Below are 13,792 nucleotides of genomic sequence, written 5' to 3' on the forward strand. Positions count from 1 at the left end.
ATAATAAAAAAGCAATGCTAAACTTAGTGTCATTACCTGGAATGGCTTTCATCAAATGGGCTCCTTTAGATCTGTAAACTGTGGTAAGGTTATTCTACTTTATTTCTGAATGTATAGCAGAAAAATAAAATAATATATATATATATATATATATATATATATATATATATATATATATATAAGAAAAACAGTGCAAAATAAGGCAACACCTTGTAACATACATTAATATGCAGAATATTTCAGACTTGACTGGTTTCATTTAGAAGATAAGTGAGATCTCTTACCAAACCAAAAGTCAGAACAACTTAAACTTCCTTGCCAGGATTTGTTTTTCTGGCATGAGACGCTCTGAAAGTTGATATGTGTGGAAGTCAGAGCCAAGCTGAACATGAGTTATAGTATGTTAACTTTTATCAAGAGAGCCCAGACATGCATGCAGCCTCTTTGGTATAGTTATCTGCTAGTCATATTTGACCCTTTCCATCTTATTTATTGTTAAAACTGATCTTTTTTTCCCATATGTTACCATTTCTGAAAGCAGATTTCCTTTAAATTCCATACATTTTTGCTGGCACATTAGCCATTTACTGTTTGATAAATGTTAAATGCTAAAGCTAAAGTTCTACAAACAACAAAATGTGGCCAGCTTTTTTATATTATTATTTATGACATTTTCTGATACGGGAAAGTGTTTTGTTTTTTTAAGCTTAAGCTAAGACCCTTTACATGGGCTTTTGGATTATTTTGTCTCATAATTCCTCTTTATTTCTGTTTGCTTGAGTTTGTCACCATTTACCACTTTAATTTTTATTTTCAACTGTAGCGAGCAGATGGTGTTAAACCAGACCCAACAGTTTGAGCTGTAAATACTGAGCACATGTGCATGCGATGGTGTCATTAGATGGTGTGTTTTGGATTTAAGGGCTGATGTCATATTTGTGGTATTTGACATCTGAGTAAGCAGACTGGTCTCTGAGGAACTAGGCCTAGTAGATTACATTATGTGTAATGACAAGGCAGGGCACATGCCCTTCTCTAGACTCACATGGTGAAGTCATCCCTATTCAGCCTTTAGTTATAGATCACGACAACAACTCAAGTGCTGATTATCTTAGATATTAGTCCAGTCTCTGGAATGTCTTTGATTTCCTCATCATGGTCTTAATCTTATCTCCATCAGATACTGATGCACCCTATCTTGAATTGGGCCTATAATTATGTCAAGAACAACAGCAGCTGGTTTTTCTGGCCACTTGACACACTCATTGACACATTCTTGATTTTTGATGTGTCTCAGTCTCAGGTCATCCTTGAAGGTATGTGTTTGTGTATGATAAGTACTGCAGTGGAAACATTGCAGTCAGGATAATAGGCCAGAAATAGTGCAGGGCAAATACCATTCTGCATGTACATGAGTGTTCAAATGCCCTGCTTGCTCTAATGCACACTGACGTTATTTCTCTCTGCTGCTGTGCACTCTCCCTATTCCACACTAGCCTCATTATCTAATGTATCGCCGCATTTACTCTGCCTCCCTGGGTCCTTGCTTTTGTGTTCCCCTTATAGTCCATTTACCATATAAATAGACTATAAGAGGTCCAATTTGTCATCCCTGATTTGGAGAGTGTATTTGACGCATCTGTAAATAAATACATTTGCCAGTCCCCAAAACTGACAATTTAGCCTCTGTTAGTTGTTTGGGATATGTTCATGGTTGTGTCCTGCAGTGGACTGGCCATCTGTCCAGGGTGTTTCCTTGGCTAAGGCTCCAGCATCATAGTTATCTTACATGGTATTAGTGATTTGGATTTTGGATGGATGGTTTGTCACATTTGCTTTGTCACAGATTTTTGAATGAACATTGCATTTTTGCTATGTAGCCTAGTTTCCAAAAATCTCTGGGAACTCCTTTGCGTTGTGAACCACTTTGTTCATGGATGGCTTATTACAGAGAGGAGAATTATGATATTACAGGCAATATTTAATTATATAAAGACCCTTTGAATTTTTTTTTTCAAGTTGCTTTAACTAAAGTTACAAATGTTTAGCTTAAATCTTTACTATGTTATAAACCATGGTTCCAACATTTGGGGTCCGTAATTTTTTGATTTAGGAAGAGATAAATACTTTAAATGAATACATCAAGGATACATTCAATTGATCAAAAGTGACCGAAAGGGAATTTATATATATATATATATATATATATATATATATGTGTATGTGTTTTTTTTTTTAGTTTTTGTTTTTTTTAAATAAATGCTTATTTTTTTAACTTGTAAAAAAAATGTATGCATCATAAATTTCCACAAAATGTTTAAGCAACACAAACTGTTTTTATCATTTGATAATTATAAAAAAAAAAATCTGTTTCTTGGCCAAATCATCAAATTAGAGTGACAAATTAGAGTGACTGAAGGATCACGTGACACTAAAGACAGTAATGAAAATTCAGCTTTGCTGTCACAGAAATAAATTACATGCATTCGATTTGCATAAAATGCATTTAAATGGTTATTTTAAATATTATAATATAATAATATTAAATGCTTTAGCTCTCTTCCACTGTCCATTATTCAACCATTATATTCTCTCTCTTTATACTATTATCCAGCAGACTTCAGCAGTCAATGTCTTCCTCATCAAACGGGTGACTTTATTACATGAGAATTTCTGAGTTTGGCTGCTGGCATGGATATTTTCACATTTTACCCCCGGAGCTAACAGATGCACACGGTCAGAGTCATTCTTTTGAAATTCAGCAGTAGTCCTGACTGAGAAGAAATTCAAGTAATGAATTCCCCCCACCCCCAACCCCAGTACACTACAGGGACCAGGAGAGTAAAAATGAAAAATCTAAACCTATTTAACACGCAGCATCATCTGTTGATATTGGGAAAACAGAACGGGAAAGACCTGATGAGTCCATAATTCAAGTGATTTTTCTAGTCCACACATCGTCTATTATTTTGTCCCTCCTTTGAGTACTTAGCACAACAATATGACTTGGCAAGTTATGTTCTCCATGGCAGAGATCTTGCTTTTCCACTCTCTCCTTCTCTGAGTACCACGAATATGTCATTGCTAAGAGACGATCGGAATTTCTTGTTCCTTTTGAGGCAATTATCCTCTCTTACTTTCTCACCCTTTCAGCTGTCCTAAAAGCTAAACACACATCCACGGTATGCAGCTGCTAGAGCACACAACCGCTACTGTTTGACTGTTGCTGTCCTCCATCTCGCTCCCCTTTCTTTATATCTTTCTCTCTCGCTCTCCGTATTGTTAATCTGATTAGCAGTGAGTAGCATTAGCACTGTAGTTACCTTGCTAGCATTTAGCAGTAGCCATGCAGAGAGCGAGAGGCTCTCCGTCAGCATAGTGTCGTAGTGTTGGAGAGATACTGTTCTCCTCCTCCTCTCTCAGCATTTCTCTCTCTCTTTCTCTCCACCTCCCTTCTCTGGCTGTCCCAGGACTGCTGCAGCTAACTCTGCATCACCTTGCAGTTCAGACACTGCTGCTTTTCTGCAGTCCTCTCTCTCTTTCTCCTATTTTCCTCCTTTCTTAGGTCCTTCACTATTTCCCTCCCTCCCTTTCTGGTCACTTTCTTTTCTTATCAGTCATCCACTCCTTGTTTTATTCTGTCAATATGTACCGGAACCCCTGGATCTTCAACTATGTCAACCATGTCAAGTTGTGCCAAGGTGAGTAAATGGCTGTTGGGGTGGGACGGAACAGGACGGGCCCACCACATCTCTGTTTATCCTGCTTGGGTTTTTAATGGTGCTAGATTCTCCAAGGACAGAAGTATTCAGAACAAGGGTCTCGCTGACTAAAAAAGACAAATGAGGCATTTTGAAGCAGAGCAAGTGTTGTCGCTTTTGCATACTGTGGTTTAGAAATTGAATGTTTTCAATAGTTTAAATTCTGTAGTTGGGTCTGTTACTCAGTTTAAGAGAGTTTGACGCACAGTATTGCCTTTTAATGGTTTTGTTATGTGCACTTGCACAAAGGCACATGCTTTTCCATTTATCCTGTGTGTTCTTAGTTAAATGCATTTTCACAGTTATAACAGGTGTTTGTGTCCAGCAATGCACTCTTAGACATGCATTTTATATGTATGTCTGAATTTATAGTTTTTTGAAATGTTCAATTTGCTTTCATTTATTGTGGAAGTATCCTAGTCAGTGTTTTGACTGCTTTAAATGTAAATGGGTTAATGCATCAATGTAAATGGTTTAATCGATAAATGTGTGAATGGGTTTTAGAGATTCCCCTTCACCTAATTCCCCCTTTCCTGGAGTGCAGACACCAGCTGTCTTTTTTTAAGACTCTTAAGATCTCTCTCTGTCTGTGTATCGCTAAATAACAGTTGAACTCTTTTGAAGGGCATTGAGGAATGTTCAGAGTTGATCTGGTATTAAAACATAAAGCACCATTTAAAAATCATGATTTAAGTTATGCCGTACATGTGCACAAAGGCACACTTCCTGTGTCCACACTGGCTAATCCTATTCCTCTTGAAGACTAATCCTATATTAGCTGAGACAAGTGCTAGCACCTCACTGCCACATTTTGGCACAGTGTTTTCCCATTTAACAGGTTTCATCCTGTAAGTGTGTTTTGAATTCATGACTAGCATGTACTACTTGCTGACTTTCATGTAGTTTTATCATTTGTAGTGATTTGGGGTTGTATGTTTTTTTGTTTTTTTTTTTTGTTTTAAGAAATTTAAAACATTTAAATGTGCATTTAATCACTTAGCAGACACTTTAATCCAAAGTATTGCTCTTAAAAAGCAATACATTGCCAGTTATACAAAGTTTCAGTCATCGTTCAAGAAAAAGCAAAGATGCATTAAACCGATCAAAAGCAGCAGTAAAGAAATGTATAGTATTATAAAAAAGTCATGATTTCTACAAAAATATTAAGCAACACAACCGGTTTCAATATTGATTATAAAAAGAAATGTATCCTGATCACCAAATCAGCATAGTAGAATGATTTTTGAAGGATCATGTGACCCTGAAGACTGGAGTAATGGCTGCTGAAATCACAGGAATAAATTATATTTTAAAATAGAATCGTAATATTATTTAATTGAAGTTTTTTTTTTTTTAATACAGTATTTTTGATCAAATAAACAGTCTTGGTAACCATAAGAGGCTTCTTTCAAAAAATCTTACTGATCACAAACTTTTAAATAATTTATTGTTAATAAATATCAAAGCATTTTATTCTTGATAAATGTTACAAAATAAAATGTTTGTATTGTATTAAATATTACATATAAATTTAAAGGGGTGGTATAATGCCCTTCACAAGATGAAAAATAAGTCTTTGATATCCCCAGAGTGTCTATCCCTTTAAATGCAAATGAGCTGCTGCTCCCAGTACGGGGTGGAGCTACAATAGTTTGTGTCCTTTTACCTCACACATGCACTGAAAATTTCAAAAACTTTTAGCCATTTACTGGTATGTTCAAACCAGAGTCAGATGATGGTGGAGAGACTCAAAAAAGAAGTGACAACATTTAGAATGCAATAGGACATTACTGAATGGTTTGTTGCTGAATTTTTGTAGCTTAGCCTTATGTGTAGTTATCTTCTTGTCATGATTAGCATATTCTGTCATGACAATTTATAAATCATGTTCCCGGAGGTGGGGTTCATGTAAGTTCTAGGGTTGGTGATGTCACTAACCCAGTAGGAATGTCAGCCCGTTCTCATCCTTTAGCGTCATATGTGACTGTGACGTTATATGACAAAACGGCGAACTACTACGCACATGGCACCCTTTATCGTTAATATAACACGCGAACCCAAGGCGTCATAAATCTTTTAGCATAATATGAGACTACCCTACCCCACACCTAAACCTACCCATCACAGCGCGTTATATTAATGATAACGGGTGCCATGTGCGTAGTATTTGGTCGTTTTGTCATATAGCGTCACATATGACGCTAAAGGATGAGAATGCGTTGGGAATGTTGTGTCGTTTGTTGCAGTCCTTAAAAAACGATTCATTTAAAAAAAAAAAAGTCTTCCTTTGCTTTGAACTTTGAGCGTTAGTACTTTGCAGATGTTGTTTTTGCTCAAACACCAACATTACATGCTAGCTAAAACTAGAAAAGTGAAATCATAATCAACCACACCTTTAAATCTAATTACATAGTTTATTAATACAATAAATAAATTACGATACAAACCAATGACTGAATCCTATATTTAAGTTTATCAGTCACTCACCATATTTGATAAGTGACTGTGCTTGAAAACAGGTGATATGCTGGAATAATTAACCTGAACAGTGCAATCAGCTTTAATGTGATGCTTTTTGTAGATCAGAGTGTGTCACAGGGCTGTGGAATAACACGCATGCCATTTCAAGTGCTGTAAATGTGACACTTGACTGTGTCTGATTAGCATCTGTATTTAAGAGGGCACATAGCCAATGTTTTCTGGATGTCTGTTAGCGGTGGGTGCTCTCAACAAGACCATGCAATGCACATAATGAGTGCTTAGGAAAATCTGAGTAATCAATCTACTTTATCTGCATTACTAACTGTCAGTTTGCTTGATGGTTTTTTGTTTTTGTTCCTGCTTCTGCGTGGGAAACATTGTCATTAACTTTTCATTTACCCTGTAGTGTTAATTTACTGTAAGGACATTGGAAAATCTGTCAATGATTTGTTTAAAGCCGTGTCATTAATCACTTAGTTTGCCTGATGAACAATAGCTTCGTAGTTGAATTATCCCAGATGCAACAATAAACATCAGTAACTGTTCTGGTATCCTCAGTGCAAGGTACCAGAACAGAGTGATTTCTGTCATTTGTTGTGATTTCAGTTTAAGAAAACAACAATTTCTATTAGGCGTGACGGCACAAATCTCCACATTATTTTTGCCTCCACCCAGTTTCATAAGTTCCTTCCAAAATGTTCCTGTTCGCTTTCATTCCACCTTCAGTTGATGTCTCATCTGCAGGCCCTAAGAGGAGATTTTTATGCGCTGAGGAATGTTTTTAGCAGATACTCATCCCAGCTGTGAAAACTCGCTCCGTACCAAAACAGAGTCCATCAGTTGGCACTCTTATTCACTTTCTCTTCTCAAATAGTGTTTGTAGAGAGGAGGAGGAAATGGCATCTAACCACAGTCCTTAATCTGGATTAAAATATTTGAATATCAAATTTTTTAGATGTCAGAAAGGTTGTTTGGTCTGGATGAATGTGTGTGGTAAGGCTATTGATCTGTGGGTAAAGTGGAAACACATGTTCTGGTCTTCCGATCCCTCTGTGAGGCTCAGATGTCAGATCTCCATGTGCTTATTCAGACGATAACAACGGTTTTAGTCATTTCATTGCATTACTCGTGTGAATAATAACAAAACATTGTTAAATTAATTTAGAGTAACATTTTTTTTTTCTTTCTTGTTTTCAAGGAATGCTTGTAAATTGGTTTCACCATTGGTTATCAGCCATTATTTGATCTGATATATTTTTATTATATTAGTATTTTATTTTTATATTTATTTAATTCAATTTTTTTTTATTTTCCCATAGATCACAATTTATTTTACACTCAACAATTTGTATTTATAATAATAATAATGATATGGTTATTGATTTATATTATCCTATATTACCTTTAAACTATACATAATGTAAAATGAACATTTATTATTAGTATTTATTGCCTTACACTTGATGATAATGGAGGTCTGTCAGTGTGTGTTGTCCATAATTTTACGGATACGGAGTAATTTCAGAGATACAGATGACTTTGCGCATTAGTCACATTGACTAACAAAGCTGTTGAAACAACATTTAGCACATGGGCCCAGGCAGTTGACTCTGTGCATACAGAATATGTACCTATGTATGTAAGCCTGTTCATATGGACACAGCGCCATGTTGACGTCCATGTAATGGATACTATTTTTTCGTTCCTGCCCTTCACATGGGGCCTTTGAAACATCTTTGGCTGATCAGTCCTGTCACCAGCAGGAGTATTTGTAGTCTGAAGGCTGTGCTTTCTTTTGTGTGCACAGGCTTCACAGGAGAAACAGCCCCTAAAGTTGACAGTACCAAACTACAACGGAGAGCTCTTAGGTAAGATCCTTATTTTTATCCAAATATGTAGAATGTTTATATAACTTGGGTTTTGATTTACTGTACAATTTCCATGGAAAATATCCACACCAACAGTATCTTAGTCTTTGAAAGTCTTAATAAGGTTTGAACAAATTAAAGAGGACTATGTTACTACTATGTGTGCCTGTTGTATGTAGTCATGCTTTTTAAAATGGTGTATTCACTTGAACACTGGGATGTGTCTATATTTTTAGATGTGATATTTACTCTCCCAGGGGGGGGGGGGGTCTCTTAAAAACAAAACAAAAATCCAGTTATAAAAAGAAAATTTAGGATATTGCATTTCTTTGGGATGTAACTGATATCTGCCAAGATTCAGATGCCTTTTCAGGTTCTGCTTCTACAAAAGCTGGCAATACTGAGACCTCTTCTGTTTCTGTTGTATTATATGTAAAATATATTGAAATTTAAAGTTGGCTCACTCTGTCCAGCTTTCAGAAAGAGTTCTTGTTTGAGGAGAAAGACGAGGGAACCAACAAAGTAGTAGATGTCAGTCTGCTGGGAAATACACCCAAGGGTAAGTACAAAATACATCAACACTTCGGTTGCGAGGTTCTTTTATCTAGGCTATTATATACTTGTTAAGTATTTACACAGTGAAGACTCTCACTAAACTAGCAGTCAGTAGCTTTGTCATATACTTGGCAAGATTCAGTTGATTTTTGCACTTTTTTTAATGGAGGTATGTTATGGTCAAGAATTTTAATACAAAGGTTCAATCCCAAAGAGAATTTGAACACTAAATGATCACTGTGGTTCTTAGGCCCACTTAATTTTAGGAGGGTTGTCCCTGATGTACTGTATTCACATGGGACATTTTGTATTCACGTTAGATGACAACTGTCTGCTAAAATGGCAAGTAACAAAGTATGTAATAATGCCTTCATCAAAGTTCTTACAAGTTGCTTCAAGACTGTATGTTTCACTTAGCATTGTCTTGATGAGTGCTGGACACGTGTTGGGGGGGGGGATGGGACACTGATGACCTATATTTGGTCTACATGGGGCCACCTGTTGTTGGGCAAGTTGTCTTGCTTATTAGCCCTGAAAATGTGAAAGAGAGTGGGTGAACAGGATTCTGTGGGGCTCTCGCATGAGCAGCCTGCTTCTGGTAAGACCCAAAAGACATTTTTTTGTCTTAGTTATTATGAACAATGTTGTTACGTTTACCCAGTGTTACAAAAACAGGAAGACTAATTCACCAGTGGTTTCTTTGAGATTTTCCTATAGGGTTTTATAATGGGTTTCTTCAATTCATGTAGTAAACATGACTTGATGGTACTTTGACGTTTTGTTGTACAACTTAAACTGCACACACACACTTAGTTACTTATTTGAAACATAGATTTTCAAAAATTTTAAAACTGCTTCAAAAGTTGTGTTTTTAGAATGGGTGTGTATAATTTACGTTGTAGAACAAAACGTCACAGTATTGTCCGCTTCGGTTTACCACAGACCTTATTTAAATATAGAAAGACCCATAGAAAAATCTCTAGGGAGTCATTGGCTAATTAGTCTTCCAGGTTTTGATGTTATCCTTGCAAGCAATTAGTTGTAAGACAAACTTTAGCCTTACTGGACTATGGTGTCTAAAACCCTGAGTTGGCGCAAACTAAACTGAAATGTACCCGACTAGCCACCTAAACCGGCTTCATGGAATAGGCCCCAGGCTAAGGAAACACTGTTAGTGTGTCGTGTACACATTAGCCCGTGATGATCCCCCTCTCAATCACTTCACTGGTCACCTAGTGACAGGACACAGTTGAGTGTCATATTCCCATGCTGCTGAAACAATACTGAGGATGCACCTATGATTGGCTAACTTTTGTGGAAATGCAGCCATTATCCTAGCTAATATCAGACGACTTAAGTGTAAGCAGCTTTTGTTTTAGATAACACACTGGACTTGTGTCACCTCGACTATTATTGGAAATGTGTCACTGAAAGGACATAGCAGTATACTGTACTTAATAGGCGGCAGGTTTAGTGTAATACATCAGATACATCATAAAACATGACTTGGTATTAAATACAGAAAAGCAAAATTGTGTAAAAATTGGATTACTATCCAGTCTTGAAACAGTGTGCATCTTACAGTATATAGTAAGCTCTGATTGCTTTGCTTACATTTCTAAGTTGAAATATCACAAATACTTGATATAAAGTACGTTTCACTATTTGTAATGGTTTGATTTATCCTATTTATCCTCCCTCTTTTGTCTCTCACTCTTTTACTCATCCATCACTTTTTTTTCTCTCTTTAGTCTCAGAATTAAGGAAACGTTTTGAGAGTATAAGCACGAGTCAGAGTTGGGACATGAACAGGTGAGAAGTTAAATCAGTCTTATAAAGCATGCACAGCCAAAGTTTAGTTATTGCAGGTGTTTTTGGTAAGAATAACATAATTAAGAAAATTGTCTGCATGCTGTTATTGCCACTGGATATAGTTTACAGTAACTGTAAGGTAAAAATGTATATGAATATCTCTAAACAGATTTTAAACGCAAACTTGTGATAAACACTGATGGCGTTCACATGCACATGTGTTATGTGCGTTGCGTTTGAATATATGTGTGCTATAGGGTTTGTAAATCCCTACAAGACCATGCCTGAACAAACTACTTGTCTTGTTAATGTAGTGTAGGTATGCGAAATGAAATTCACAACGCTTTATGACTGGTGCTTAATGACTGCTGAAAGTTCAGCTTTGTCTTCACAGGAATAAATTGCATTTTAAAATATATTCATATAGAAAGTTATTTTAAATTGCTGTGATTTTTCAAAATATTACTTTTATTTTTTACTGTGTTGTTTTTAATTCCAAATAAACGATGCCTTGATAAAAAAACGAGACTACTTTCAGAAACATTGAAAATATATGTAATTATATGTTTTTCCTAGATTGAGAAATATCCTTAACACTATACCACTCCTGTTTATAGGAAAGAACGAATTGCACGGCGTCTGGAGGGTATCGATGGTGATGTTCTCCAAAATCTCCCAGGCTGTGGCGGTCTAGTAACCAATCGAATGCTAGAGGAAGACACTCCTAGATATACCCGTGCAGCAGACACCTGTGACCCCTGTACAGGTGAGAAATGTGCTTATTTTTTTAATAGATTTGTTCACTCTATAACATGAATGAGAAATGACGTGCACTAAACATCTTAGGGTGTATTCACACTTGGCGATCTGAATCGTGCCCGAGCGCATGTGATCGCTCCGTAGGCCCGGAGCACGAAACGGCTACTATTCGTGTGCGCTACTATCATTATTACGACAGCAAACATCTTCTATTACTACTTGGTACTTTTTTTTTATTAATTTGAGTATTTTGGCTCTGGTTTTCTCCTTGTTGATGAACAGGATTTGTAGTTTGTGAGTATAGCTGCAAATTCCTCAAGTCTGCTGCCGCCATAATATTCTGATAAAAAAAGAATTCGCTGCACGGCATAAATGATAAATCCATTAGATAAGTCTATTTGCGAAGAGAAAGTTGTATCGTAAGTGTGTTCCGGCCCGGAACGTTAAGTGCAATGTGAGTGCAGGCCAGCGAGGCGGTGGGTAGGGGGGACAATCGCGCTCAGCCTCAGTACAAGATAACTGTGCCTAGTGTGAGTACACCCTTAATACTAATTATATGGTGCATATCAACACACATGATGATAGGTTTGGGTTGATAAGCTGGTGTTCGGGTTACTTAAAGTTAAAGATTTGGGCAAATTGATTTAGTGTAAACTGCCTTCTTTTCGCTCTTATTGCAGTTTCTCTTCAGCACTATAGCAAAAATGAGCCAAACTTCCCAAATCCGCACAGTGCTGAGGTTCAGTCCAGAACCTACACAGTCCAACCGGAGTCTGTCTACAGTACTGGCTCCACTAATGTGCCAGAGCTGGACTCTAAAGCTGAAAGGATTGCTCGCTACAAGGCAGAACGGCGCCGTCAACTAGCAGAGCGCTATGGCATCTCTCTGGATCAGGAGACAGAAACCGACTATTCCGCCCGCTACTCCAGAACCTCCAAAGAGCCCGACAGCCGACAACACAGGTCAAGTGTAGAAGAAGACCGAGTGGAGCATAATGCTTACACCACCAGCCATAATGTGGATAAATACAGCAGAGAACGCACAGACTCCATCTCTGAGCGCGAAAGGATGATGAATCTGGAGAACCAGAGGAGGGCCGTAGAGCGTAATAGATTGCATGAAAGTGGAGGGGTTGCACCTGACCCATCTGCATATATGGATGTGTCTGGGTCTGCCAGGGTTCCAGGGAGGGAATCAGGGGCGATGGGGGTTCCCAGCTCGCCTAATACTGGTCGAAGGGTCGTGATGCCATCTGCCAAACAGGAAGCATCTCCTGGTGATCTGTTTATTGAGCAGCAGGCTCACAACATCCTTCAAAGACACAGGTGAGTCTTTTTTTGTCTCTACTTCTTACAGTCTCCAAGTAGAATCTTATTATGTCAGGATCTTAATCTTCTATTATTCTTTTCTTTTCTTTTTTGGCTGGTTGTGTTGGCTGGTATTCCCCTAAATCTTTCACAGGTATTTTCCCCCAAAGAAAGTGCCAATTTGCAGGATTTGGCTTGCATATTGTTAGGAGTGTTTCTACTACTACTTAAAGATGGGTGGGCTCTATTCAGTATGAAACATTAGCATTGACCTTTACTGTTATTTGGCAGCTGTTTCTTTATGGCATGGGTCAATGCTTTGTGTGATGTTTTGGATTTAAAGTGCTTGCCAATTTAAGCAACAAACGATTCCAGCCAATTTTAAATTCCTAGCATTAAGGCAAGCCAAAACAATACAAATGAATATGATAATGAATGATTTTCTGGAAAGACCCAGAGCCCATTCATAATGTCAGTATATAGTTTGATTGTTTAGTTAATGTCAAGAAATGAGTACTAGGCCTTTAAAACCCAGTTCCCAGCAAGCCAGACTTAATTTTCATAATTCATTTGAGGACCTACTCTCTTTTCAGGAACCTGGTTTCTCGTAAGTTTTCCCCCCCTCTTTTTTTAAGCCCCCAATAAACTGTTACTTACATAAACCGTTGAGAAGTTCACTCTTTTGGGTGTTTCTCAACTGATTTAGCTCCCGTAGCCAGTCAGCCAACCAATGGTCACTTCAGACTGATTCAGAAGGAGACACCCTCTCTCCAATCAACTGGCCTTCCAGGTACCATACATTTGGGATTTATGGGTGTGTTTGACACCCTTCACTTAACAGTGGTCCCACCCCTAACTTCATGGCCCTATCTCAAAACCCTCCTCTAGTCCTTTCCTATGAAAGTCCTTGTTGGATTTTGAGGTGAGAGTGACAATAGGTGTCATGTGTTTTCTAGTGGTTTATTGGATTATTAACTATTCGGGAAAAAAGTCTGGTCCACTTTGCACGTTATTTTAGGGACCACGCTTAGCTTGGAAGACTGATACAAAGTTGTAAATTAAGCAACTAGTGGTTATTAAGCGATCATTGTAGCAACCTGGTTTTACAAAGAGCTAATAAAAACTTCATGCAATGTCAGCCAGCTCTAGTCTTTTTTGTAAGAAATATGCATCAGACCGTTGTGCTGTATGATGATGAAATCAATTCCATTTTAATTATTTTCTCTTGCCGTCTTGGCATTGATTTCA

The 13,792-nt window shown here is 37.4% G+C and overlaps 1 protein-coding gene across 13 annotated transcripts in view; it reads left to right on the forward strand.

The window, feature by feature from the left end:
• Positions 1-3,299: 3,299 nt before the first annotated feature.
• Positions 3,300-13,792, forward strand: part of svila (supervillin a) — a 50,895-nt gene continuing 40,402 nt past the window's right edge. For 2 of the 13 annotated variants that reach the window (XM_039661446.2, XM_089122101.1), the window contains exons 1-7: positions 3,305-3,701; positions 8,050-8,110; positions 8,584-8,669; positions 10,417-10,477; positions 11,095-11,243; positions 11,917-12,562; positions 13,251-13,334. In XM_039661446.2, coding sequence (XP_039517380.2) covers positions 3,647-3,701; positions 8,050-8,110; positions 8,584-8,669; positions 10,417-10,477; positions 11,095-11,243; positions 11,917-12,562; positions 13,251-13,334 — 1,142 coding nt within the window. In that variant the 5' untranslated portion in view covers positions 3,305-3,646. Of the gene's footprint in view, positions 3,702-8,049; positions 8,111-8,583; positions 8,670-10,416; positions 10,478-11,094; positions 11,244-11,916; positions 12,563-13,250; positions 13,335-13,792 lie in introns of all 13 variants that reach the window. The other 11 variants (XM_039661448.2, XM_039661447.2, XM_089122104.1 and 8 more) reach the window with 10 other exon arrangements.

This window comes from Pimephales promelas, chromosome 17 (assembly GCF_988280905.1).
Source record: "Pimephales promelas chromosome 17, fPimPro1.hap1.1, whole genome shotgun sequence".
NCBI lineage: Eukaryota > Metazoa > Chordata > Actinopteri > Cypriniformes > Leuciscidae > Pimephales > Pimephales promelas.